At 59.3% G+C, this 24095-nt stretch overlaps 2 protein-coding genes across 2 annotated transcripts in view; one reads left to right on the top strand and one right to left on the bottom strand.

The window, feature by feature from the left end:
• Positions 1–179: 179 nt before the first annotated feature.
• On the top strand, positions 180–14248 carry prkd4 (protein kinase D4). Its single transcript, XM_088909035.1, has 19 exons — positions 180–379; positions 953–1107; positions 3080–3218; positions 3557–3688; positions 5344–5498; positions 5599–5797; positions 6233–6316; positions 7162–7291; positions 7828–7951; positions 8159–8236; positions 8726–8948; positions 9343–9371; positions 9788–9863; positions 9959–10065; positions 10289–10450; positions 10571–10669; positions 11467–11734; positions 12540–12625; positions 13291–14248. Exons 1-19 carry the CDS (start codon positions 325–327, stop codon positions 13459–13461), a joined length of 2472 nt encoding a protein of 823 aa, XP_088765161.1. The 5' UTR covers positions 180–324; the 3' UTR covers positions 13462–14248.
• Positions 14220–24095, bottom strand: part of actn3b (actinin alpha 3b) — a 24722-nt gene continuing 14846 nt past the window's right edge. Inside the window, exons 9-21 of the mRNA XM_088909034.1 lie at positions 23627–23719; positions 22969–23199; positions 22119–22266; positions 21871–22021; positions 21474–21582; positions 20977–21117; positions 20289–20471; positions 19389–19523; positions 19031–19210; positions 18794–18940; positions 17422–17487; positions 16289–16447; positions 14220–16199 (exon numbers count right to left, since the gene is read on the bottom strand). Of these exons, the coding sequence (XP_088765160.1) occupies positions 16041–16199; positions 16289–16447; positions 17422–17487; positions 18794–18940; positions 19031–19210; positions 19389–19523; positions 20289–20471; positions 20977–21117; positions 21474–21582; positions 21871–22021; positions 22119–22266; positions 22969–23199; positions 23627–23719 (1902 nt within the window). The 3' untranslated portion in view covers positions 14220–16040. The remainder of the gene's footprint in view (positions 16200–16288; positions 16448–17421; positions 17488–18793; positions 18941–19030; positions 19211–19388; positions 19524–20288; positions 20472–20976; positions 21118–21473; positions 21583–21870; positions 22022–22118; positions 22267–22968; positions 23200–23626; positions 23720–24095) is intronic.

Raw genomic sequence — 24095 nt, 5'->3', positions numbered from 1 at the left:
CTAGTCGTGCCCTTCGAGCAGGTTGCCGGAGCATCAGAGTTAGATGTGCCGCAAGGCCCTGTGTTCTATGTAACGTTTTCCGCGTGGTGTGCGAGTGCGCGTGTGAGTGTGCGTGTGTGCGGTGCAGTGTGTGTGTGTGTGTTTAACAGCCGCGCGGCTGCACGCTGCGGCTCAGTGTGCCTGTGGCTGCAGCGCGCTGACAGCGCCGCGCTCTGTGTCTCTGTGCCTGACTCAGACGGCTCTTCCGTGGCCGAGGCCGGGCCCGAACCCCCCCAGACCCGGAGCGCAGAGGCGTCCGGACCCGGGACGGGGACCGCTGGCAGGATGGACGCCGGGCGCGGAGGGCGAGGGACGGACAGTCCGGACTCCGGGATCTGCGGTAGGTGCTGGTGGACATCGTTCCTCCTGGGGGCTGACTCTCAGTTAGACAGCTGCTGGGGAGTGGGGGGGGGGGGGGGGTTTGAGGGGTGACCCAGATTTGCAGCTCAGCTCGTTATGGGTGCCCCTGACCTGAGCTGGTCCTGTAGCTTTCTAGTTGCTTGAAGCGGTTCTGGGGGTCCGGTCTCATATCTGGGGTTCCGTTCCTGCCCCCTGTGTGTGTCTGCACCCCTGCTGCTTTCCTGGTGTGTCTTCAGTCTTGGGGCGCCCACTGTGATGTTCTAGCTCAGTGGGACAGTGTAGATCGGGGGTTCCCCACTGTAGTGTTACAGTTAAGGGCTTCCCTACTGTAATGTTCTAGGTTAGGGGTCCCCCAGAATAATATTATAGATCAGGTGCTCCCCAATATAATGTTCTAGCTCACAGGTCCCGCAGTGTCATGCTCTAGCTCAGGGGTCCCGCAGTGTTGTGCTCTAACTCAGGGGTTCCCCAGTGTCATGCTCTAGCTCAGGGGTCCCCCTCCCCAGCCCGGGCTGTGCTGCTCTGACCTGTGTCCCCCGCTCTCTCTGGACAGGCCCCCTGTCCGCCATGTCGGTCTCGCCCCCCCGCCGCCCCCCCGTCCTGCTGCAGCTCCAGATCGGCCTCTTCCGGGACGTGGTGTCCGTCCCCGGCCCGCAGCTCGGCGTTCCGGCCGTGCGGAGGCTGGCGGCGGACATGATCGAGAGGAAGGTGAGGCGGGCGCGGTGGTGCTGTTTCGGGGCGCAGGAAACCTTGCAGAGCAGAAGGGTTAGAAAAACCAGGAGAACGACATTGATTTCGGGGGGGAAGAGCGTGTGATCGGGTGGTCAGTATTGCTGTCTCGCAGCGCTGGGGCCCTGGGGCCCATTCCGGACCTGGGGAGCCTGTCTGTGTGGAGTTTGCATGTTCTCCCCGTGTTCATATGGGTTTCCTCCAGGTGCTCCGGTTTCCTCCCACAGTCCAAAGACATGCTGGTGGGTTAAGTGTCCTCTGGGAGCACTGGCCCTGGAGTGAGTGAGTGAGTGAGTGAGTGAGTGAGTGAGTGAGTGAGTGAGTGAGTGTGTGTGTGTGTGTCCTGTGATGGACTGGCCCTGGTGTGAGTCTGTGAGTCTGTGTGTGTCCTGTGATGGACTGGCGTCCCTCCCGGGCTGTACCCCGCCTCGCCCCTGTTGCCTGCTGGGATAGACTCAGTGCCTGTGACTGGCTTGCAGCCGTTGGCCGGGGGGCGGAGGGGTGAATTTCAGCAGCTGCAGTCCAGGGGCGGCGCGTGTCTTTTCCGAGAGGCGGCTGGGGCTTTGCAGCAGGTCGAGCTGAGCCCTGCAGCTGCTCGTCGCCGCGGAGCGCGCGCGGCGGGGGGGGGGGGGGCTGTGGTTTGCGCAGCCTTCCGCCCGCCGGCTCCCACGCGCTGCCGCTGAGCGCTCTCTCGCACCCGCAGCCCCCCCCCCCGCCAGACTTTCCACTGCAGAGGTGGGCAGCCGAGAGAGAGGGGGGCCGGAAGAGCGAGCCGCTCGAACAAGAGAAAGGCGGGGCGAACGCAAGTATTAACAATCCTTATGCCTCTGCGGCTCTCTTCTGGACCCCCCACTCCGAGCTCTGTACAGGTCACGGGGTTCCCCTCCACCAGCACCAGCGTGCACCCCCACCCGGATGGCGCGCCAGTCCGCTCCCCACGCACCAGCTCTCAGTGGGGGGGAGAGCCGAGAGCAGGAAATGAAGCGTTCGCGCCTCGTTTCCCTTTGCGGTGTTTTTCATTGCCTTGCACACAGCAGCCAGGCCTGTGTGCCCCGGCGCTGTCGGCGGCTCGGGGGGCCTCGCTCCTGCGCCTCGTCCTGTCCGCCCTGCCCTGCCCTGCCCAGAGCTCAGGAACACTGAGGCCCCTCCAAGCACTTTCCCTGAGCCGCTCCAGGGTGGACCCCCCGTTCCAGCCAGGGCTGTGTCGCTAACGGATTGGAGCCCGGGGTTCCCGAAGAGGCGCAGCGCACGTTTTGGTCGTGTCGGGCGGGGTGACGGCGCCGCCCCTCTGGCGGGACGCTGAATTGCGCAGGGCTGTAATGTCTCTGGGGGGCGGCGCAGTGGTGCTGCGGTAGTTGGCAATTGCTGCCTTGCAGCGCTGGGGCCCTGGGTTCAATTCCAGGGGTGCTGTCTGCGTGGAGTTTGCATGTTCTCCCCGTGTTGGCGTGGGTTTCCTGCCGCGGGCCGCAGACAGGCTGGTGGGGGACGGGCTGGCGTGCTCGTTGCCTGCTGGGACAAGGGCACAGGCTCCGGCTCTCCCTTGAGCCTGGATCGGAAGAAGCAGTTAGAAAATGGGTGGATGGATGTAACATCTCTTCGTTTCTGTGTGTCCCCCTGTTCCTGTGTCCCTGTGTTATTGTGCCCCTGTGTCCCTCTGTGTCCCTGTTCCTATGTGTCCCTGTCTCCCTTTGTGTCCCTCTGTGTCCTTGTTCCTCTGTGTCCCTCTGTCTCTGTGTCCCTCTGTGTCCTTGTTCCTATGTTCCCCTGTGTCCTTGTTCCTCTGTGTCCCTGTGTCTCTCTGTGTCCGTGTGTGTCTCTGTGTCCCCGTGTGTCCCTGTGTCTCCCCGTGGCCCTGTGTGTCTCTCTGTGTCCCCGTGTCTCCCCGTGGCCCTGTGTGTCCCTCTGTGTCCCTCTGTGTCCCCGTGTGTCCTCGTGTCCCCGCGTGCCGCAGGCTCCTGACTGCAGCGTGGCCGGGCTGGGGGAGAAGGTGCTGCTGTTCCGTCACGAGCCGGGGTCGGAGAATGTGCTGCGCAGGCTGAGCGGAGGAGACGCCCTGCAGGAGGGGGACCTGATCGAGGTGGTGCTGTCAGGTGGGCGGCGTCGCACTGCCACTCCCCCAGCTAGGAAGCAATTAGGAAGGAAAATGAGGAAACTATCACTTTGTTAATGATGTTATAATAGTGGTTTCCGGTGTTAACTAATGACCATATTTTGCAATTGTTTTAGTGCACTACCATATTTAACTCTGGAATAATTACCTAATTAAGCAACGCTAATGACCTGCCCTGCAAGAGGGAGTTGTTTCCTCCTGTTTGTGACTCCTCCCCCACCGGCCTGTGCCGCGTTACCTGATTGGCCCGGTGTGCCTGGGGAGGCCGTGCTCTGATTGGACAGCTCCTCTCCTTCCTCCCCGCCCCCTCCCTCACAGGCTCCGCCTCCCTGACCGAGCTGAAGCTGTGCCCTCACGCGCTGGCGGTCCACTCCTACCGGACGCCCACCTTCTGCCATCACTGCGGGGAGATGCTCTGGGGTCTGGTGCGCCAGGGGTTAAAGTGCGAAGGTAGGCCACTGCTGGGGACACAGCGCCCCCTCGTGGACGCGTTAGAAAGTACAGTGATGCGCAGTCACTGGCCACAATATGAGGACCCCCCTCCCACTCACTCATACACCCGGAGCCCTGTTTACCCGAATATAAGCCACACTTTTTACTTCCCCAAATTTTGCTTGTATGCAATTTATATTTGCATACAAGCAAAAAAAAAACACTGCAGGTGGATCTGGTGGTTGGACAGCTGGACTGGGTCGAACGGTTGGCGTGGACTGTGGGCTCCGGCGTGTGGGCGGCGATCAAGCGCCGAAAGAAAACATATATTTTCAGTTTGGGCTCTCCAGTCACAGTAGGCTTTCGCGCTCAGGAAGGAGGCGGTCCGGCGTGCTGAGCAGCAGGAGATTGTGGATTCACGGTCCCCGCAGAGATGACAGGCTACACAGCTCACCTCCACCCAGGTTGAGCTTGGGTTTTAGCACTGAGGTGGTGCCCTAATCACTTTGCTTTCGGCTGGGTGACATTGCGTATCAGTTTGCCTCAATCTCCTAATCTCCTCTGTCCCAAAAAAACCCAGATGCGATTTTTCTTCCGGATACGAGGGAGTTTACTGTATTATTTGCATTTTAAACTGCTCTCCCGTTTTCCTTTATTTGTTTTCAACCAGGAGAACGTTTTCATTCAATTAATTCATTCAGGAAACTAAGCTACGCTCCGCAAAGTTATTTTTTCAGTTTTTCCGCAGTCAGGGTTCCTGCCTGCGTCTTGTGTTCGGGGTAAATACGGTAGCGTGTCCGGCCTCCGTGGGCAATAATCGCAGCCAGAACGGGAGGGGGCACGTACGCCCAGGAGGTCCTGAAATACTTGCAGTCAGCACCCCTCCTTTCCTGGCAGGATGGGCTTTCATGGAAGTGTGATGAGCTGTTGATATTCTGCAGGGGGAATGTGATCCAGGGGACTGTTCTAGTCAGGAGGGATGTGACCCCACGCTTGGGGGCGCTGTGTCTGCAGCAGGGGTGGTCCAGTCCTGGTCCAGGAGGGGTCGCTGTGTCTGCAGCAGGGGTGTCCAGTCCTGGTCCAGGAGGGGTCAGTGTGTCTGCAGCGGGGGTGTCCAGTCCTGGTCCAGGAGGGGTCAGTGTGCCTGCAGCAGGGCTGTCCAGTCCTGGTCCAGGAGGGGTCAGTGTGCCTGCAGCAGGGCTGTCCAGTCCTGGTCCAGGAGGGGGCACTGTGTCTGCAGCAGGGGTGTCCAGTCCTGGTCCAGGAGGGGTCAGTGTGCCTGCAGCAGGGGTGTCCAGTCCTGGTCCAGGAGGGGTCAGTGTGCCTGCAGCAGGGCTGTCCAGTCCTGGTCCAGGAGGGGGCACTGTGTCTGCAGCAGGGGTGTCCAGTCCTGGTCCAGGAGGGGTCAGTGTGCCTGCAGCAGGGCTGTCCAGTCCTGGTCCAGGAGGGGGCACTGTGTCTGCAGCAGGGGTGTCCAGTCCTGGTCCAGGTGGGGTCAGTGTGTCTGCAGCAGGGGTGTCCAGTCCTGTCCAGGAGGGGTCAGTGTGTCTGCAGCAGGGCTGTCCAGTCCTGGGCCAGGAGGGGGCGCTGTGTCTTATTTATCGAGCTGCCTGCGCTGCGCTGGCCTGACTCGGCCTGAGGCGCGCGTGGCGCTGTGTGTGCGTGTCCCCCAGGCTGCGGACTGGACTTCCACAAGCGCTGCGCGATCCAGGTCCCCAGCGACTGCAGCCGCTCCAGGCGCAGGTGCGGGTCCAGCGTGTCCCTCTTCTCCGCGGGACGTCCCAGAGCCCCCTCCCTCTCCACGCAGGCCGGGGGCAGCCTGGAGGAGGTGAGAGCCGGGGGAGGGGATGGGGGAGGAGGGGGCCGGAGGGTTCACGCCCCAGCGGCCTGTGTCTGTACCCCTGCTGCCCCCCTCTCTCTCTCTCCAGATCAGGCAGTCCAAGACGGGCCAGCGCCCCAGGACCCCCTCCTGGGTGGGCCATCCCGCGTGGGCGGACCGGCGCGCGGGGGGCGGGGAGCTGCAGGTGCCCCACACGTTCCACATCCACACCTACACCCGGCCCACGGCCTGCCAGCACTGCCAGCGCCTGCTCAAGGGGCTCTTCCGGCAGGGCCTGCAGTGCTCCGGTAAGGGGCCCGGGGTCCGTCCCATTCCCAGTCCCATTCCCAATCCCATTCCCATTGTCGCTCCTATTCCCATTCCCAGTCCCATTCCCACTGTCGCTCCCAATCCCATTCCCATTGTCGCTCCTATTCCCATTCCCAGTCCCATTCCCACTGTCGCTCCCATTCCCATTCCCATTGTCGCTCCTATTCCCATTCCCAATCCAATTCCCATTGTCGCTCCTATTCCCATTCTCAATCCCATTCCCATTGTCGCTCCCAATCCCATTCCCATTGTCGCTCCCATTCCCATTCCCATTCTCAATCCCATTTCCATTATCAGTCCTGTTCCCATTCCCTTTCTCTTTGCCTTTCCCATTCCCACTCCCTCTCCTTCTCCCAATCCCATTTCCATGGTCGTTCCTGCTGTGTGTCTGAGCCCGCCTCCTCTGCCTGCAGACTGCCAGCTGAACTGCCACCGCCGCTGCGCGCCCCTGGTGCCCAGCGCCTGCCCGGGAGAGAAGAGCTCCACCAACGGGCAGGGTGAGGAACTGGAGGCTCTGACTGAGCCCCGTCTGTCATGTGTAGAAACCGAGGGGCGTAAAGAGGCCATAAGGCTCACCTGGGGCCTTAGTGGATCCAGACTGTCCACCTGCTGTTTCCTGAAGCAGCCCAGAGCCTGGCTGGACGGGCTGTTCCAGACACCTACAACTCTCTGTGTAACTGGACAGCGACTTCATCCCTTTTAGTTCCCGATTGTGACCCTGTCGTTACCAGTTGTGACCCAGCAAAGTAAAGGGGACACCCAGTTTTACTCAGCTGGTCCAGTGAATGAAACGGGAATGAGGCGATTTGTGGGCCACAGCTGGGGGTGCTGGGGGCTTGAGGATGACCTGCCTGGTTTAGCCGCTGGTCTGGGACTCGGATCCGGTGGGAATTTGCCAGTGGGCAGATAGATGATGAGTGTGTCCCGGTTGGGCCTCCTCTTGTTTGTACCCTGTTCCCCTGTGTGAGAGATCGCCCTCACGTGGCCGGGTTGGGCAGCAGGGGTCATGGTACTGCCCCCCCACCCCCTGCAGGTAGTGGGGCGTGGCCCTGAGCTCCTGCGCTTGCACCCCAGAATCTCCCCACCCTTGAGTGGAGTAGCTGGTCACCCCTGACCTGCTGTGTCTGGGACGCGGGACACAATCGGGGTGCCTGAGAAATCCCATGCACGCACAGGGACAACACGCAGGCTCCGCACAGAAGGTGCCCTCATCTGGGATTGAGCCCAGATTGACCCCAGAGCCGAAAGGTGCCCCCGTGCCAGCCCAGCTCCCTCCCTTCACAGGCGGAGATCTCTGCTGTGCTCGACAGCAGTGCCTGAGGCTATTTGTTTTAATGTGCAGACGCAGACCTGAGCTCAAACGCAGATGCAGAGGAGGCCTCCGGTCTGACCGGTGAGGCCAGCGAGGAGCCCAGCTTCGAGCAAGACCCGTTTGCTGACGAGGAGGGGGCGGGGCCTGGGTCACCAATCAGGTAACAGCTTTCACAGGAAGGGGGCGGGGCCTGGGCAGGTAGGTGGTGCGTGGGTGGGGGCTTGGGTCACCAATCAGGTAACAGCTTTCACAGGAAGGGGGTGGGGCCTGGGCAGGTAGGTGGTGCGTGGGTGGGGGCTTGGGTCGCCAATCAAGTAACAGCTTTCACAGGAAGGGGCGGGGCCTGGGCAGGAAGGTGGTGCGTGGGTGGGGGCTTGGGTCACCAATCAGGTAAGAGCTTTCACATGAAGGGGCGAGGCCTGGGCAGGAAGGTGGTGCGTGGGCGGGGCACAGTGGAAGGAGCCTTTATAGGAGACAGGCCTGACAGCAGGTTCATTTTAAACATCCCTGGGATATTACATGTCTTTATGTTGTAAATCTTCCTTAAAGACAAAAAACTGCTTTGTCTACAAATCAAAATGTGCAGCAGCAGTATGAGTTCGGCATCCCCCCCCACGCTGCCCCTGACAGCGGGTGGCAGGATGTCCGCCTGCTCAGCTGGGGTGGGGTCTGAGGTCCTGCTCCTCTCCTCCTCAGCCCCTGCTTCAGCAGCAACATCCCCCTGATGCGCGTGGTGCAGTCGGTGCGCCAGTGCAAGAGGCGAGGCAGCGGCGCGCTGCGGGAGGGCTGGCTACTGCACCACACCTGCGCCGACCCGCTGGTGAGCGGGACCGGCCCGGCCCGGGCCAGTGAGCGTGAGAGAGTGTGATTCTGAGTGTCTGAGAGTGTGTGACTGTACTGCATGTGTCTGAGTCTCTGTCAGTCTGTGTCAGGGTGTGTGTGTGTGTGGTGCTGGGGGAGGGGGGGGCACTTTGTAGTCCTTATTTTAACCCTCTCCTCCCCTCTCCCCCCCACCTCCGCGCCCCAGAGGAAACGGCACTACTGGCACCTGGACAGCAAGAGCATCACCCTGTTCCAGAACGACACCGGCACCAAGTTCTACAAGGTGAGCGGGCCGCCTGGTACCGAGTGCGCGGTCAGCCTGGCCGGCGGGGTCCGGTCCTCGTGTGCAGTAATTAAAAACCCAGCGGCTGAGCAGCTGCTCATGCGGACCTGGTGGTCCTGTGTGCCTGCAGTGAGCTCGTCTTCGAAGAGAAACACTGGCTTCCTCGGTCGCTGACTGATTCCAGGATTTTGTTCAGCTGTTTTCTTGAAGGAACCCCACACAGCTCTGGGTGTTTGTTCCACACATCTGCCACCCTTTGTGTAAAGACATGACTCCCTGTTCTCAGTCCCTGCTTGCTGCCCCCTCGATTCACAAATCATGGCGTGAAAGCACTGAGCTCTCTCTCTCCCGTCTCCTGTCCCCTGCCCCTGCCTGAACTCTCCCTCCCGTCTCCTGTCCCCTGCCCCTGCCTGAACTCTCTCTCCTGTCCCCTGTGCCCTGTCTCTGCCTGAGCTCTCTCTCTCCTGTCTCCTGTCTCCTGTCCCCCAGGAGCTGCCCCTGTCTGAGATCCTGCAGGTGCGCGGCCCTGGTCACCTCTCTGTGGCCACAGGGGACGGCAGCGGTCACTCCTTCGAGCTGGTCACCAGCTCCCTGACCTACTGCGTCTCTGAGAGCGGAGCGGCCGGGGGCGAGGCCCTGGGGTGGGAACGAGCCGTCCGCCAGGCCCTGATGCCCGTCCACGGCTCTGCCCACCTGGGCCAGGACCGCGAGGGTGAGTGGGGTCACGCCTTCGGGAAGCAGGGGTGGGGGTGGGGGCATGATCTGGTCAGAACATGCAGACTCCACACAGAAGGGCCACAGAGACTGACTCAGTCCTCTGAGGATTAACTCTCTGGAGAGTGCGAGAGAAACAGGGGTCTTCAGCACTTCCTGGGGGGGTCAGTGGGGGGGTCATATGGGGTGCTGCATCTCAGTCCAGAGCAGAATGTTCCCCTGGTTTGCTGAAACATGAGTGTAGACGCATGGCAACTGGCCTAGAGAGAATGCAGACTGGCAGAGTCGGACTCATGTCAGATGGGTCCAGCTGTTAGGGGTGGCGGTGTGGGGCTGCCCTGAGCGGGGGTTGTGGGCTGCTGTTGTATCCGCCTGCTCTTCTCCCGCTGCAGGAACGGGCTCCCGGGCCGAGGAGAGACCGGTAAGGGCGAGGTCCCGCCGTCGCCCACCAGCTTGTGAGGGCTTCCGTTCTGCGTGGTCACGTGGTCTCAGCAGGGAGAGGGTCTGCCGTCTGTCCATCTGAGGTTGAAGGCTGAGGCTGAAGTGCCCAGTGTCTGTCCTGTCTGCCCAGTGTCAGTCCTGAGTGCCCAGTGTCTGTCCTGTCTGCCCAGTGTCTGTCCTGATTACCCAGTGTCCTGATTTCCCAGTGTCTGTCCTGTCTGCCCAGTGTCCACCCTGTCTGCCCAGTGTCTGTCCTGAGTGCCCAGTGTCCACTCCAGGTAGCAGAATTGGGCAGGCAGCTCTTTTTTGAGTTTCAGCCTGTCCTGACCTCTGACCTTTGACCTGTCAGCCCATTACAACGACAGCCTCTGTTCCCACTTCTACCTTTCCCCGCAGGTGGACATCAGTGCAGTGTATCAGATTTTTGCGGACGAGGTGCTGGGATCGGGGCAGTTTGGGATCGTGTACGGAGGTGAGCCGCCGGGCTGGCATCCTGCGGCCCCTTGTGCCAGCTGAGCGGGGCCCCGCCTCTCCCTCCCTCGCCCTCTGACTGGTCTCTCTGTCCAGGGAAGCACAGGAAGTCGGGGCGCCCCGTGGCAGTGAAAGCCATCGACAAGAGCCGCTTCCCCAGTTGCCAGGAGTACCAGCTGCGCAACGAGGTGGCCATCCTCCAGGTGAGACTGCCCCACCTGTCAAAGCCCAGCCACGCCCACCCCACCTGTCACAGCCATGCTCTGGCCACCCCACCTATCACAGCCATGCCCCGCCCACCCCGCCTGTCACAGCCCCACACACTCCCCTGTCAGCTCTGCCCACTTCACCTGTCACAGCCCTCCCACTCCCTTGTCAGCCCCGCCTACTCATGCCAGCCAAATGACCGGTCCATCTCTCTTTCAGAACCTCTGTCACCCTGGGGTGGTCAACCTAGAGGGCATGTTCGAGACCCCCGAGCACATCTTCGTTGTCATGGAGAAGCTCCATGGTGATATGCTGGAGATGATCCTGTCCAGCGAGAAGGGCCGACTGCCGGAGCGCACTGCCCGCTTCCTGGTCACTCAGGTCAGACCACCGCGCTAATTGGGCGGAGTGTGCCATCTGGACTGCTGTGTTCGGTCTCCTCTGCTCGGCGTTGTGGGAAGACCAAGCACCCCGTTTCTGATTTCGGTTTTGTTTTGACAGATCCTGGAGGCTCTGCGCTATCTGCACTTCAAGAACGTCGCCCACTGCGACCTCAAGCCCGAGAACGTCCTGCTGGCCTCTCCTGACCCTTTCCCACAGGTCAGAGGTCACCGCATGCACTGTGTAACCCGGAAGTAAACCACTAACTCAGGGGCACCCGATCCTGGACATGGGGACTCCCACCCCTGGTTTATTTCCACCTGAACAGACCCAGGAACAGGTTTAATTGTGCTCAGTTCCTAAACGTACAGGAATTGGCCTTTTAAAGAGGAACAGCCAGGCTATTTTTATATTTGTTCTGCGATTCAGTAGAACAAACACTGTAAACAGACACTGTAAACCAGCAGGCTTGTGAATCCAGCTCTTTCAATCCACTAGAAACGGTTCTCTCCACTTCCAGACGGTTTTGCCGACAAACACAATTTACTTGTGAACTCTGCCGGCAGATCAAGTTGGAACACCTCTGTGGAGAAACGTCTGCGGCACAGCCTGCACTGTAATTCTCTCGTACACCAGAGTACTCTAGTCAGGCCCGAGACTAGTGAGCAGGAAGGGCCACTTCACATCACAGCGCGGGGACTTACTTTCACGGGAGTCCACGATTCTGTGCTCCGGAGGGAATTGGTCAAATCAACGGATTTATTTTGAGGGCAAGATTGAATAACCCCTCGGAGAAACTGGGGCTGCGGTTCCACTTTGACTGCGAGTAGCTGTGGAGACCCCCGGCCTCTGAGCAGGCAGCACCCTGCTCACCGCTCCAGCACCTGTGGTGCCTCAGCTCCGGGTCTTCGCTGTGCCCAGATCGTAACGGGCGCTGCCAGGCCTCCAGCGAGACTCCGAAGCTCCGACGTGCCTTACTTCTGGCGATGTTCAAGGGTCTCCGTCTCCTCTCCCAGGTGAAGCTGTGCGACTTCGGCTTCGCCCGGATCATCGGGGAGAAGTCCTTCCGGCGCTCGGTGGTGGGCACCCCCGCCTACCTGGCGCCCGAGGTGCTCGGCGCCCACGGCTACAACCGCGCGCTGGACATGTGGGCGGTGGGCGTGGTGCTGTACGTCAGCCTGAGCGGCACCTTCCCCTTCAACGAGGACGAGGACATCGCCCAGCAGATCCGCAACGCTGCCTTCATGTACCCTGAGAACATCTGGGCGCACGTCTCCCCGGAAGGTGAGCCGGGCGGGTGGGGGTGGTCATGACTGGTACGCGGGCGGCCGCCAGCCAGGAGCCTGAGCCAAGGAACTGAGCCTCTTTTGTGGAGAACCGAGGTGACTGGAAATGGGGGGGCGGATGGGGGAGTGGTTTTACGCAAAGAGCAGTAGGTGCCTGGAACAAAATTGCCTAGCTGTGTAGTGGAATAGGATTCCCGATGGGAATCTGGTGGGGAATCGGTCAGCTGAGATGCTGGGCCTGAGCAGCACAGGGGCTGGGTTATGTTGGAGCAGCAGGGGGCGCTGTTTCCTCTGGACCAGAATTTCCGAACCAGAGCAAAGCCCCACAGGGGGGTGAGACTGACTGGAGTCTCTCGCCTACCCGGTTCAGTAAATTGAATCCCGACGGATTTCAGCCTTTGTGGGCGGCCCGGAGGTGCAGGGGTCAGCGTTCCTGCCTCGCAGCGCTGGGGCCCTGGGTTCAATTCCAGATCTGGGATGCTGTCTGTGTGGAGTTTGCATGTTCTCCCTGTGGGTTTGTGTGGGGTTTCCTCCCACAGTCCAAAGACATGCTGGGAGGTTAATTGGCATCTGGTGCACGTGTGTACCATGCAATGGACTGGTGTCCCATCCAGGGTGTACCCCGCCTTGCGCCCGTTGCTTGCTGGGATAGACTCCAGCTCCCCCATGAGCCTCTGTTGGTTGAGAGGGTAGAAGATGGCTGGAGGGATGATTTCAGCTGTGAAATGCCTCAGGGGGGAGTGGGCTCGTGGGCAGAGCCTCCCTCACCGTGGCCCGCATGTCCTTCTCTCCACTGCCTGCAGCCATCAGCCTCATCAGCAACCTGCTGCAGGTGGCCGTGAAGCGAAGGTTCAGCGTTGGCAAGGCCCTGGGACACCCCTGGCTCCAGGTAGATCTCCTGCTGCGTTCATCACAATGGAATTGTGTGTGTGTCCTGTGATGGACCGCTGTCCTGTCCAGGGTGTGTGTGTGTCCTGTGATGGACCGCAGTCCTGTCCAGGGTGTGTGTGTGTCCTGTGATGGACCGCTGTCCTGTCCAGGGTGTGTGTGTGTCCTGTGATGGACCGCAGTCCTGTCCAGGGTGTGTGTGTGTCCTGTGATGGACCGCTGTCCTGTCCAGGGTGTGTGTGTGTCCTGTGATGGACCGCTGTCCTGTCCAGGGTGTGTGTGTGTCCTGTGATGGACCGCTGTCCTGTCCAGGGTGTGTGTGTGTCCTGTGATGGACCGCTGTCCTGTCCAGGGTGTGTGTGTCCTGTGATGGACCGCTGTCCTGTCCAGGGTGTGTGTGTGTCCTGTGATGGGCCAGTGTCCTGTGCAGGGTGTGTGTGTGTCCTGTGATGGACTGCAGTCCTGTCCAGGGTGTGTGTGTGTCCTGTGATGGACCGCTGTCCTGTCCAAAGTGTGTGTGTGTCCTGTGATGGACCGCTGTCCTGTCCAGGGTACCTTGTCTCCTTGTCCTGTCTCCTGTGGTTCGAATGTGAGCTCTGGGATGCCCACCCAGCTCTAACCTGTCCCTCTCTGTGTGTCCCTCCCCCCTCACCCCCCCGGCTCCAGGACTTCCAGCTGTGGCTGGACCTGCGGGAATTCGAGGAGCGGCAGGGCAGGCGCTACCTCACCCACCCGGGCGACGAGCCCCGCTGGCTCCAGCACGCCCAGGACCGCGGGCTGGAATACCCCCAGCACCTGCTGGCCGGGCCGGAGGACACGGGGGCCGGTGAGAGCTGATACTGGAGAGACTGCCCCCGCCCTGCTCCGAGAGCACCGCTGTCTTCGTCCCGCCGTGCTCAACCCCTGCCGGGACACTGGCAGTGCAGTGCAGTGGAGCACAGAGCAATCCACCGAGCAGAGACGGTGCAGCCAGGTGGAAAACACCCTACACAGGCAAGTGTAGGGGAGCACAGAGCAATCCAACAAGCAGAGACAGTGCAGCCAGGTGGAAAACACCCTACACAGCCAAGTGTAGGGGAGCACAGAGCAATCCACCAAGCAGAGACGGTGCAGCCAGGTGGAAAACACCCTACACAGGCAAGTGTAGTGGAGCACAGAGCAATCCATTGTGCAGAGACCCTGAAGGTAGGAAACACCCAGTAGTGGTCAGCAAGGCAAGTCAAGGAGCCGTCCTGAATGGACTGTGTGTATTTACTGCAGTGAGCTCTCATAGGACCTATGCCCTGTTGTTTAATGTATTGTAACCACCTGACTGACCACATGAAGGCCAGTTGGTCAAACTAGACTGATTCAGCAGTCTCTGAAGGTTTATGACCACTTTATGAATGTGTGTCACAGTGGAGCTGATCACTCTTTAAGACGCCATTAGTACATTTGACTGGTCTAGCTGACCATTGTACGTCCACATGACTGTCCACATTTAGATGAGTTTAACTAGTTGTCCTTCATCTTGTGTAACTGACCCCAGTATGATTAACAGGACACGTCTCTGTGCGACTGGACGCTCAAGGAGAGAAATACGGACACAGCGCAAGGCTTTCCAGTAAATTTTTTATTAAGTTTTTATGTTAGTGATTTATTCCAAGAAAGTGTTTCTGTCTCTCCCTGTGCGATTTCGTTAAGGCTCCCCTGTGTCACAGCAGGAGCGAGGCGTGGAGGAGGAGGAGGAGGAGGAGGAGGAGAGGGAGGGGGAGGAGGGTGGGGGGACACAGAGACAGCAGGTGAAAGGGAGTCTGGCCCGAGCCTGGGGGGGTGGGGGAGCCCCGTCTCCAGGCCCCAGACGGCCGTCCTGTCCTGGAGCAGAGAGTGGCAGTGGCTGGACACAGGACCCACAAGGGCCAGTCCTTTAGAACAGGAGTGCATTGAAGACGGGCCTTTCCGGATCAGAACAGGGGGCAGTCGAATAGGGCACCCTGAATCTCCACCTGCCCCCAAATGTGAACCCCTGTGCTCACAGAAGCAAGTGCTTGGTGCAGTTAAGGTAGCTCTTACCATTTTATTTCGAATGATCCTCACAGCGTTGAAGTTAAGAAAACGAAATGGAGGACTGATTGCTGCCCTACGACACCTACTGGACTGGGGCTCCGCTGGACAGTGTCTGAGCTAGGAGACTGAAAGATAAGAAACACAGTGGCCTGAAGGAGGCTGGTGGAGTCTGGGAGGGGTTGGAGGTGCTGGTTCAACAGTCACCTCGCCCTGCAGGACCAGTGGTCCCCTGCCCCTGGCCTGCTCTCAGCCTGTCCCCTGGGGGGGTGCCAGTGGGTGAGAGGTGGACTCAAGTTGTGGGCCTGGGGCCAAGCACTCCTGTTCGCACACAGTAGGCTATAAACTTTCCTGTGTCCCTTTGCTGAGGGATTTCTGTCGTTTTCTGATCCTGAAGAACAACTTCCTCTTCTGGCCTTCTTTCACTTCCTGGTGCCTTCAAGCCCCTCCCCCCATAAGCCCCCCCCCCACCCTGCTCTCTCTGTGATTGGGTACAGCTCGGGTCAGCCTCCTGGTCACCGTGGCTACCACGCCCGACCTCATCTTGGCGCCTCCCCTCCTTCAGCTCCTCCCACCTGCTCTCACCCACTTTTGAATTCTCACTTGTAAGTGCTGTGTCCTTATGACCGTTAAGACATCCGTGATTTTCCTCCGTGGCTCTGTGGGGGGGGGGGGGGGGGAATCCCTGACGTAGCTTTTCTAAAACAAACACCGCATGCAGTCGGCAAAACCGTTGGCCGGCCTCTCGCGCCGCCGGTCTTGTCCTGCTGTCAGGCTGGGTAGGGGGGGCAGGGTTGCTCAGCCTGCCCTTGGACGCTAACGGCTCTACAAATTAAAAATGAGCTCTGCAGAAAAACCTGCCGCCGCCCTCCCCTCACGTGAGCACAGGCGGTGCGCCTGGCGTCTCTAGTGGAGAGGCGGTACCCAGCATCCCACTGGGCTTCAAACGCACCCTGTGTCTGCGGGTACCGTTTCAAGCCCTCTGATTGGATGGCATCCCGCCTTCACAGAGTCGGTACCGTCGTCTGAATGGCTCGTCTGTTCTAGTGGGTTTCCAGGTTTTTTTTTTTCCTGCCTGGAGGATTTGCAAAACTGAGATTTTTAAATTATTGGGGGGTGGGGGACGAAAGAGAGGGAGGGGGAAGGGGGTCTAGGATGAGCGTGTCCACAGCGGAGTGGCTCTCCCTGCGCACATCTGACAAGTCTAATCCAGGCCAGCGATCCAACCAAGACCTCCGCTCCCTCCCCTGGGTGTGTGTTCTGGAGCTGTGGGAGGGAAGGGGGAGGGCTGGGGGCGGGGCTACAGTGGAGGGGTGGGGAGAAAGGGGTATGGGTGGGCGGGGCACGGGAGTGGGGCGGGGCCGAAGGCCTGTTTACAAGTCGCTCTCCCCGTAGAGGGCGCTGGAGAAGGAGATGTAGTCCAGGGCGCCCGGCTGGGCGTCGGCGCCCACGTACTTGGTCATCCGGCTGATGCAGTACTCGGCCTGCTCGGGGGGCAGTTCCCGGCGCAGCTCCTCCACGGTGATGTAGGACTGGGAGAGGGAAGGAGACAGAGAGAGGTGGTCACCCCCCACCGCCAGCAGCGCCCACCAGACCAGGGCGGCGGACCCGCGCGGCTCACCTTGTCGGACGCCAGGATCTTGAAGGAGGCCATGACCTGCTCGGCGGTGTCGGTCTCGGCCGTCTCGCGGGTCATGAAGTCGATGAAGGCCTGGAAGGTCACCACGCCCGTGTTGTTGGGGTCCACCAGGGTCATGATGCGGGCAAACTCCACCTCACCCTGCGGGGTGGCACAGCGAGAGTCAGGGGGGCACCAGGGTCTGTGCTTAGTGCACAGTGCTGACTGTGTAACAGAACAGTCCTGATAATACTTCCTGGCACTGCTATAGCTCTTTTCTGGATACTCTACCACCACCAGCACCACCAGTGTGTACCCCCACCTGGATGATGTACCAGTCCGCTCCCCACACCCCAGCTCTCAGCGGGGAGGAGAGCAGAGTGATGGAGCCAGTTCAGAGAGGGGGGTTATTAGGAGGCCATGACTGGTAAAGGCCAGGGGGGAATATGGCCAGACACTGGGGTAACACCCCTACTCTTTTTGAGAAACACCCTGGGAGTTTTAATGACCACAGAGAGTCAGGACCTCAGTTTTACGTCTCATCCGAAGGACGGCGCCTTTTTACAGTGTAGTGTCCCTGTCACTGTACTGGGGCATTAGGACCCACACAGACCGCAGGGTGAGCACCCCCTGCTGGCCCCACTGACACCTCTTCCAGCAGCAGCCTCAGCTCTCCCAGGAGTCTCCCCTCCAGGTGCTGGCCAGACTCACACTGCTGGGCTCCAGTGGGCTGCTGGGGGTGAGCTGCAGGGTGATAGAGCTGCAGGCTAAAGGTAATGAATGTAAATAATTACATAGCTTTAGCTGGATGTTAAATGCGGTGGTGGTTATAGCATTCATAGACTGGAGCAAAATTTAAGGGACCGGTTTAGCAATTACACTAAGACAGGGTCGGTCATGGTAATGAGGAATTTACTCCTGCCAGCTACAGCACTTGCTGTTGTGTCAGTAAGGAGTAGCAGGAGTCACTGCAGCCCTGCCAGTCAAGGACAGAGGGGGCAGTTCTGCTGTGACTGACTTTGCAAACCATGGGGTCGTGAGTCCTGCATGCCCGTGCCAGCCCCGCGTGGCTCATCGGCTCCCCCTGCTGGGGCACTGAGCACACAGGACAGGGTAGCGTCGGGCCCGGTCCTCACCAGGTCGTAGCCCATGGAGATGAGGCAGGCGCGGAAGTCGTCGGGGTCCATCATGCCGTTCCTCTTCTGCGGAGAACCCAAACAAACAGAGGCAGGCGTCCATTACAGTGCCCAAAGGATGAGACACGGGTAACCGCAGGTACATCCATCCCTCCATCTGCTAACACATTCTCCCAGGTTGGGGGTCACGGACTCCCAGCAAGCAACAGGCGCAAGGAGGGGTACCCCTCGGGCGGGACGCCAGTCCATCACAGGGCACACAGAGACACACACACTCACACTCACGCCAGAGCCACATCAGTAACATCGGGGACTACAGGCTGCTCCTGTCCTGTCTTAATGGGACAGGCCTGTTCTTTCAGTCTGGAAATGAATACTCCCAGGAAGTGACTGAAAAGCTTGCGCACCTGTAGGATAGGCAAGATCAGAACCCCCCCTCCCTGCCGGTATCTCCCGGAACCACACTGAACTTACAGTGCGTGTTCAGAATTCAGGGCTTCACACCCATCCTGGAGTCCCTGCACTGGCTTCCAGTCAAGGCTCAGCCCTGCACTATCTGACACACATGTTAAGGGTTTACTCCCCTTCAAGAGACCTGCGCTCAGCTCTTGGTTATTTTGTCCCCCCTGGTTTGTCTGCACTCTGGGGAAGATGGAGAGCGTTGGAGCTGAGCGTCTCATTCGGGGCTTTTAAATTCAAACTTCAGACTTTTTTTTGGTGGGGGGGGGGATTGTTTCAGCTGTTGTATCAACTTTGTTCTTCAGTTCTAGTTCACTGTGACGCTTTTCGAATGTAAACTTGCGTTCTGTAAAGCGCTTGGAGATGACGACTTTTTAGCGCACTGCATCAATAAAGATTATGATCACGTTCCGTCAGTAATGAATGCGCACGGACAGTATTCATACAGGCATTGCAGGTGGCTCCAGTCTCGAGCGGTTTCCAGCTAGTCCAGTGGTGTCCTGCTTGGCTGACCCAGTGAGGCAGTTCTAGCTGCTACTGGATGAAGGTTTTCTGATCTCAAGTCCTGAGCAACATCTCTGCTTTCAGTCACCTCTCTCCCTCCCTCCACCTGCCCGCCCCCCTTCTCCCCCCACCTTCTTTCTGTTTCACACAGAACACCAGAAAGGTCACAGGAGACGCTGTCCAGCTTGTTTGGTCAGCAGTAGCTCATGGATCCCTGGATCTCATCCAGCCATCTCATGAAAAAAAACTACAGCATCGGCTTCAACACCATGCAGCTTGTTCCACGCTCCCACCACCCTTAGTGTAAAGACGCACACCCTGCCCACCCTGACATTTCTCTCCTACACCCTGTCGAAGTGGTTGAAGAAGCCCCTGTCCTTCCTCTCTCCCTGCCCCTCCTCTTCCTCACCCTGTCGAAGTGGTTGAAGGAGGCCCTGAACTCGTTCAGCTGCTCCTGGCTGATGCCCTTGGCGTCGCGGGTCAGGATCTGGTTCTCCACCTCGTTGATGGTGCGAGCGATGGTGGTCAGCAGCTGCTCCCAGCCCACGCGGATGTGCTGGAGGGAGACAGGGGAGTGAGAGAGGCTCAGAGAGAGTGTAAAAGGAGAAGAGAGAGAGGGAGGGCCCGGGCGGGTCTGAGCTCACACCTCCATGGTGTAGTTGGTGTGCTTGTTGTCAAAGATCAGGGCCTCCTGGATGAGCTGGTGGTCTCCCTCCAGCTTGTCGATGTTGGACTTGTAGTTGATGATGTTCTGCTCGTACTGCTTCAGCTGGTTCATCTGCTCCTCCAGCGATCCCGCCATCTCCACAGAGATGTGTCCGATTTCCTGGAGAGCGTGGGCAGAGAGAGAGAGAGAGAGAGAGAGAGAGAGAGAGTGAGGGACCTGCCATCTCCACAGAGAGAGAGCAAAAGAGAGAGAGAGACCTGCCATCTCCACAGAGACGTGTCCGATCTCCAGGAGAGTGATGAGAGAGAGAGGGAGGGACAGAGATGGCTTGTCATACCTCCATCTTGGTTTGGATCCAGGGCCCGATGACGTTGGCCTGGGCGGCGAATTGGCGCCGGAGTCTCTCGTTCGCCTGCTGCCGGGCCAGCTCCTCCTGCAGCATTTGGTCTCTGAGAGGAACCAGCTGTTTGACCTGAGGGCATAGGATAAGGTCAGGGGCCAGGGGTCAAGGGTCAGAGGTCAGAACAGTCCTAAATAACCCACTGCCTTTCCAACAGGGAGGGATCCCGAGTCCTACAGCGTGGTCTTGTTGTTCCGCTGCGTGTGCTAGTGACTGCAGCGCGAGCGAGAGATCTGCTAACAAACACAGTAAACCCTCCCTTTCCCAGTCTTCGGATCAAGCTCACAAAATCTGCTGAAGGGGACCGAGATGATGATATTACAAGAAAGGAGCAATAACTTTTACGCCAGTTTCAAATTCAGGAATGTCATTGGTGCCCTCTAGAGGCGAGTCAGTTGCTTGCGACAGGTGTCTTGTGTTTCGCGATAGTACACAGTGCATTCACGACACATGACATAACGAGCTGCATTATAAAAAGGCACAGGAACAGTTTTCATTCACCGCGGAAGGCAAATGTTAAAAAATAAAGTCCAGTAAGCATATAGTATACAGTATATAGTGTTTTTTTCTCATACAATAGAGTCTGTTAAATCATGAATGAATCCTGCCCTGTTAGTCCGATAAGCCAAGGGTTTACTGGGCTGGCACTGGGTGTGACGCCTGTGTTGACCACCGCTGGGATCCCAGCGCTAGGACATTAAATAACCCGAGATCCCAGCAGCCGGCGCACGGATTACTGGTGCACGGATCACTGGCGCACGGAGGGCTGGCACACAGATCACTGGCGCATGGACGGCTGGCGCACAGATCACCGGTGCACGGAGGGCTGGCACTCACCGCCTCCCACTTGTTGCTGATGTCCTGCGAGGAGAGGTTGGTGTAGGGGTTGATGCCGGAGAGCTTGATGCCGTAGGTCTGGGCGATCTTCAGGATCTCGTTGTGGATGCCCATGGTGGCCATGCGCTCCTTGTCGGCCTCGGGCAGGGTGGCCTTGAACTGCTCGTGGGCCGTGATCAGGCTCTGCAGGGGGAGGGGTTTGTGAATTACTTCAAGGAGATTCAATTAAAACTCATCAGGGAACAAGTTACGTCTCGATCGACTAAGACATCAAAAGAACAAGCAGTGACCAGTACCACCAGATCCATTTTCAAACCACTCGATCCAGTTCAGGGTCGCAGGAAAGCCGGAGCCTATCCCAGCAAGCAACGGGAACAAGGCGGGGTACACCCTGGATGGGACGCCAGTCCATTGCAGGGCACGCGCACCAGGGCCAGTTTTCCCAGAAAACAATGAACCTCCCAGCACGGCTTTGGACTGGGGGAAGAAACAGGAGCACCCAGCAAAATCTCATGCGAACATGGTAAGAACATGCAAACTCCACACAGACAGCCCCCGGGAATTGAACCCAGGGCCCTGGCGCTGTGATGCAGCACTGCCGACTCCTGCTCCACCGTGCTGCTTGGCAATTCATCAGGAATGACCGAGGTCTCCTACCCCCGGCTCCCCGTCCTGCTCCCGCCCGTACCTGGATCTCCTCGATGCTGTGCACGATGAACATGTCCTGCAGGTCCTCCATGGCCCCGTCCATCCAGTTGTTGAAGGGCGCGGCCCTCTTGGCGAACTCCAGGTACAGCTGGTCGATCGTCTCCCACAGCTTCTCCACGCGCTGGAACCCACACGGCCCGCACAGGTTAACAGGACAGCCGACCGTCTCCGCCACCTCCCAGTCAGCCCTGCCGGTCGACCTTACCGATGCCCTTCGGCACCGGTACGGATCCGGCCGACACATTCTACCGTTTGTATCGGACACCTGCGAGCACTGCGTCAAAAAGGCGAGCTAAAATCGGACCATCTGGAGCGATGACGGGGAATAGCGTTCACAATCTGTTAGGGATCGAAGAGATTAAGTTCCTTCCATTCCTCCACCCCTGTTCCTCTTCTCTTCTCTGGGCTCTCTAAACCAGTGCCAACGCGCACGCCGCCCTCCTGGCACTACCGGAGCAGCAGGGCCTTGTACAGTACCTCCAGCGCATCTCTCCTCTTCTGGGTGAGGGTGCCTAGATTGTCCCACTGGTCGCAGATGCCCTGGCAGCGGGAATTCACAGTGGCGGCATCGTGGTAGTCCAGTTCGCTGGGTAGGGGCAGAATGCGATTAAGAGTGTGCTGTCGCCGAGCCAGCCGTTGTCAAGGCAGGCTCCTCCCCCTAGTTACAGCCCCCGCCCTCTGGAATAGAACTGCATGGGTGTCCCCGCCCCTTTTGCTGTGGTACCCCCATTTGGGGGTTAAGCCACGCCCCTAAACCTCACACCCTCTCTCTCTCTCTCTCTCTCTCTCTCCACCTCTGTCATCCCCCCTCTTTCCTATTCGTCCTCCCACCCACCCCACTCCCTTCCGGAAGCTTGTTCCCTCCCTCCCTCACTTGAGCTCCTGGGCGATGGCGGCGATCTGCTCCACTCTGTCCTGGTGCGCGGCCAGGTCGCTCTCGAAGGCCTCGTGCTTCCTCATCAGGGCGCGGATCTCCATCAGCGAGGCCGACTCGTAGTCCTTCTGCGACAGCAGCTCCTCCTTACCTGCGGGACAGGCGGCACGCAGAGCGTCGGACACAGAGCCATCAGCGCACCCCCCTGCCCGCTCCCCGCCCACGCCCCGGCCCGGTCCGATCCGCACCCCTGGTCCAGGTCTCGTGCAGGGCACACTTCTGCTTGAACTTCTCCGCCAGGTGGTCGAGTCTCTCCAGCCGCCTGATCTCGGTCAGCAGCCACTCCTCGTAGCCCTTCTCCACCTGCTCCAGCCCCTTCCAGGCGTTGGCAATGTCCTGAGAGAGGAGAGGGAGGTACGGGGGTAGGGCGTCACTGAGGTCAGAGGTCAACCAGAGGGGTCAGGAGTGAGTCACAGAGGTCAACCAGAGGGGTCAGGAGTGAGTCAGAGGTCAGATGTTAATCAGGTGGGTCAGGTGTGAGTCACTGAGGTCAGAGGTCAACCAGGTGGGTCAAGAGTGAGTCACTGAGGTCAGAGGTCAACCAGGTGGGTCAAGAGTGAGTCACAGAGGTCAGAGCTGTGTCAGGAGTGAGTCAGAGGTCAGACGTCAATCAGATGGGTCAGGAGTGAGTCAAAGAGGGCAGAGAGGAATCAGGTGAGGCAGGTGTTAGTTGCTGAGGTCAGACATCAGTCAGATGGGTCAGGTGTGAGTCACTGAGGTCAGAGGTCCATCAGGTGGGCCAGGAGCGGGGCACACAGGTCAGAGGTCAATCAGGTGGGTCAGGAGTGAGTCACAGAGGTCAGAGCTGTGTCAGGAGTGAGTCAGAGGTCAGACGTCAATCAGGTGGGTCAGGAGTGAGTCACAGAGGTCAGAGCTGTGTCAGGAGTGAGTCAGAGGTCAGACGTCAATCAGGTGGGTCAGGAGTGAGTCACAGAGGTCAGAGCTGTGTCAGGAGTGAGTCAGAGGTCAGACGTCAATCAGATGGGTCAGGTGTGAGTCACAGAGGTCAGAGGTGATGGGCGGCTTGGGGAGGCGTACCGAGACCATCTTGCCCTCTGAGGGCATGAAGGCGGGCCGGTTGCTGAGGCGCAGCTTGGTCTGCAGGGTGTTGAAGTTGATCTCCAGCTGGCACTTCTCCTGCACGCGGGGCGGCTTGTGGACGCGGCGGTAGTCCCGGAAGTCCTCCAGCTTCTGCTGCATGGCGCGCATGGTCTGCTCCGCCACGCGGTTCTCCAGCCAGGGGATGGTGCGGCGGATCCACTCCAGGAGCTGCAAGCAGAACAGCCGTCATGGGGACGGAGACCGCCAGCGGGAGGAGGAGGAGGAGGAGGGGCCGAGGAAGAAGGGACTAGCGCACGCACTACAACATACAGCCATCAGGTAGGGGGCGGAGCCTCTCTGAGGGGCAAGGCCAGGTGGGCCACGTCCCAGCCAATCAGAGCGGGCGAATTCGCCCTACGCTCTCCAGTTTGGCCAACCCCAGAGCAGGGAGCAGGCCAGTCCAACACGTACTGGCAGAGCCACTGCCATTTCTAAGGCTCAAGAGGAGATGGCACAGCACAGGGAACAAGGATTTCTTCTTACTTAGAAATTTAGAATGGTTGTGCCCACCCTGATCTGAAAGAGGGCCGATGTGTCAGGGGGGTGGGGACAGAGGCACAGAGAAGGGCAGTGGACAGCCGTCAGTGTCCTTTACCTCGCTGGCCAGCTTCTCGTACTCCTCCATCAGCTTTTCGTTCTCCTGGTTCACGGCCAGCACCTTGCAGATCCTGTTGGCGGCTGTCTCAGCCTGGGAGGAGGAGAGAGAGGGAGACCAGTTAGCCGCTAGCCGCTCGCACTGCTGAGGACAGGAGTCTCTGCTGCTGCAGAGTCTCAGACAGTAGGACCTGGGTCTGACGTCTCACCAGAGGGACAGTCTCTCACTCAAGGGGAACACAGGGAGTAAGGGGCAGAGCTGGGGCTCCAACTAGGGACCTCCTGGTCTATCAAGACTGGACCTAACCCTCCAGACCAGCTGGCTCCCTGCTCTACCAGGACTGGACCTCCAGACCAGCTGTCCTCCTGGTCTTCCAGGACTGGACCTGACCCTCCAGACCAGCTGGTGTCCTGCTCTACTAGGACTGGACCTCCAGACCAGCTGTCCTCCTGGTCTTCCAGGACTGGAC

This window comes from Atractosteus spatula (genome assembly GCF_055471065.1).
Source record: "Atractosteus spatula isolate fAtrSpa1 chromosome 24 unlocalized genomic scaffold, fAtrSpa1.hap1 SUPER_24_unloc_1, whole genome shotgun sequence".
Taxonomy (NCBI): Eukaryota; Metazoa; Chordata; class Actinopteri; order Semionotiformes; family Lepisosteidae; genus Atractosteus; species Atractosteus spatula.
Note: the sequence above shows the minus strand (reverse complement) of the source record. Positions and strands in the feature narration are given on the sequence as shown.

Coding starts and splice junctions, on each gene's coding strand:
- prkd4 (XM_088909035.1), top strand. CDS start 325: ATGGACGCCGGGCGCGGAGGGCGAGGGACGGACAGTCCGGACTCCGGG. Junction 3,689..5,343: donor CCAGGGGTTAAAGTGCGAAG/GTAGGCCACTGC, acceptor CGTGTCCCCCAG/GCTGCGGACTGGACTTCCAC. Junction 5,798..6,232: donor GCAGGGCCTGCAGTGCTCCG/GTAAGGGGCCCG, acceptor CTCTGCCTGCAG/ACTGCCAGCTGAACTGCCAC.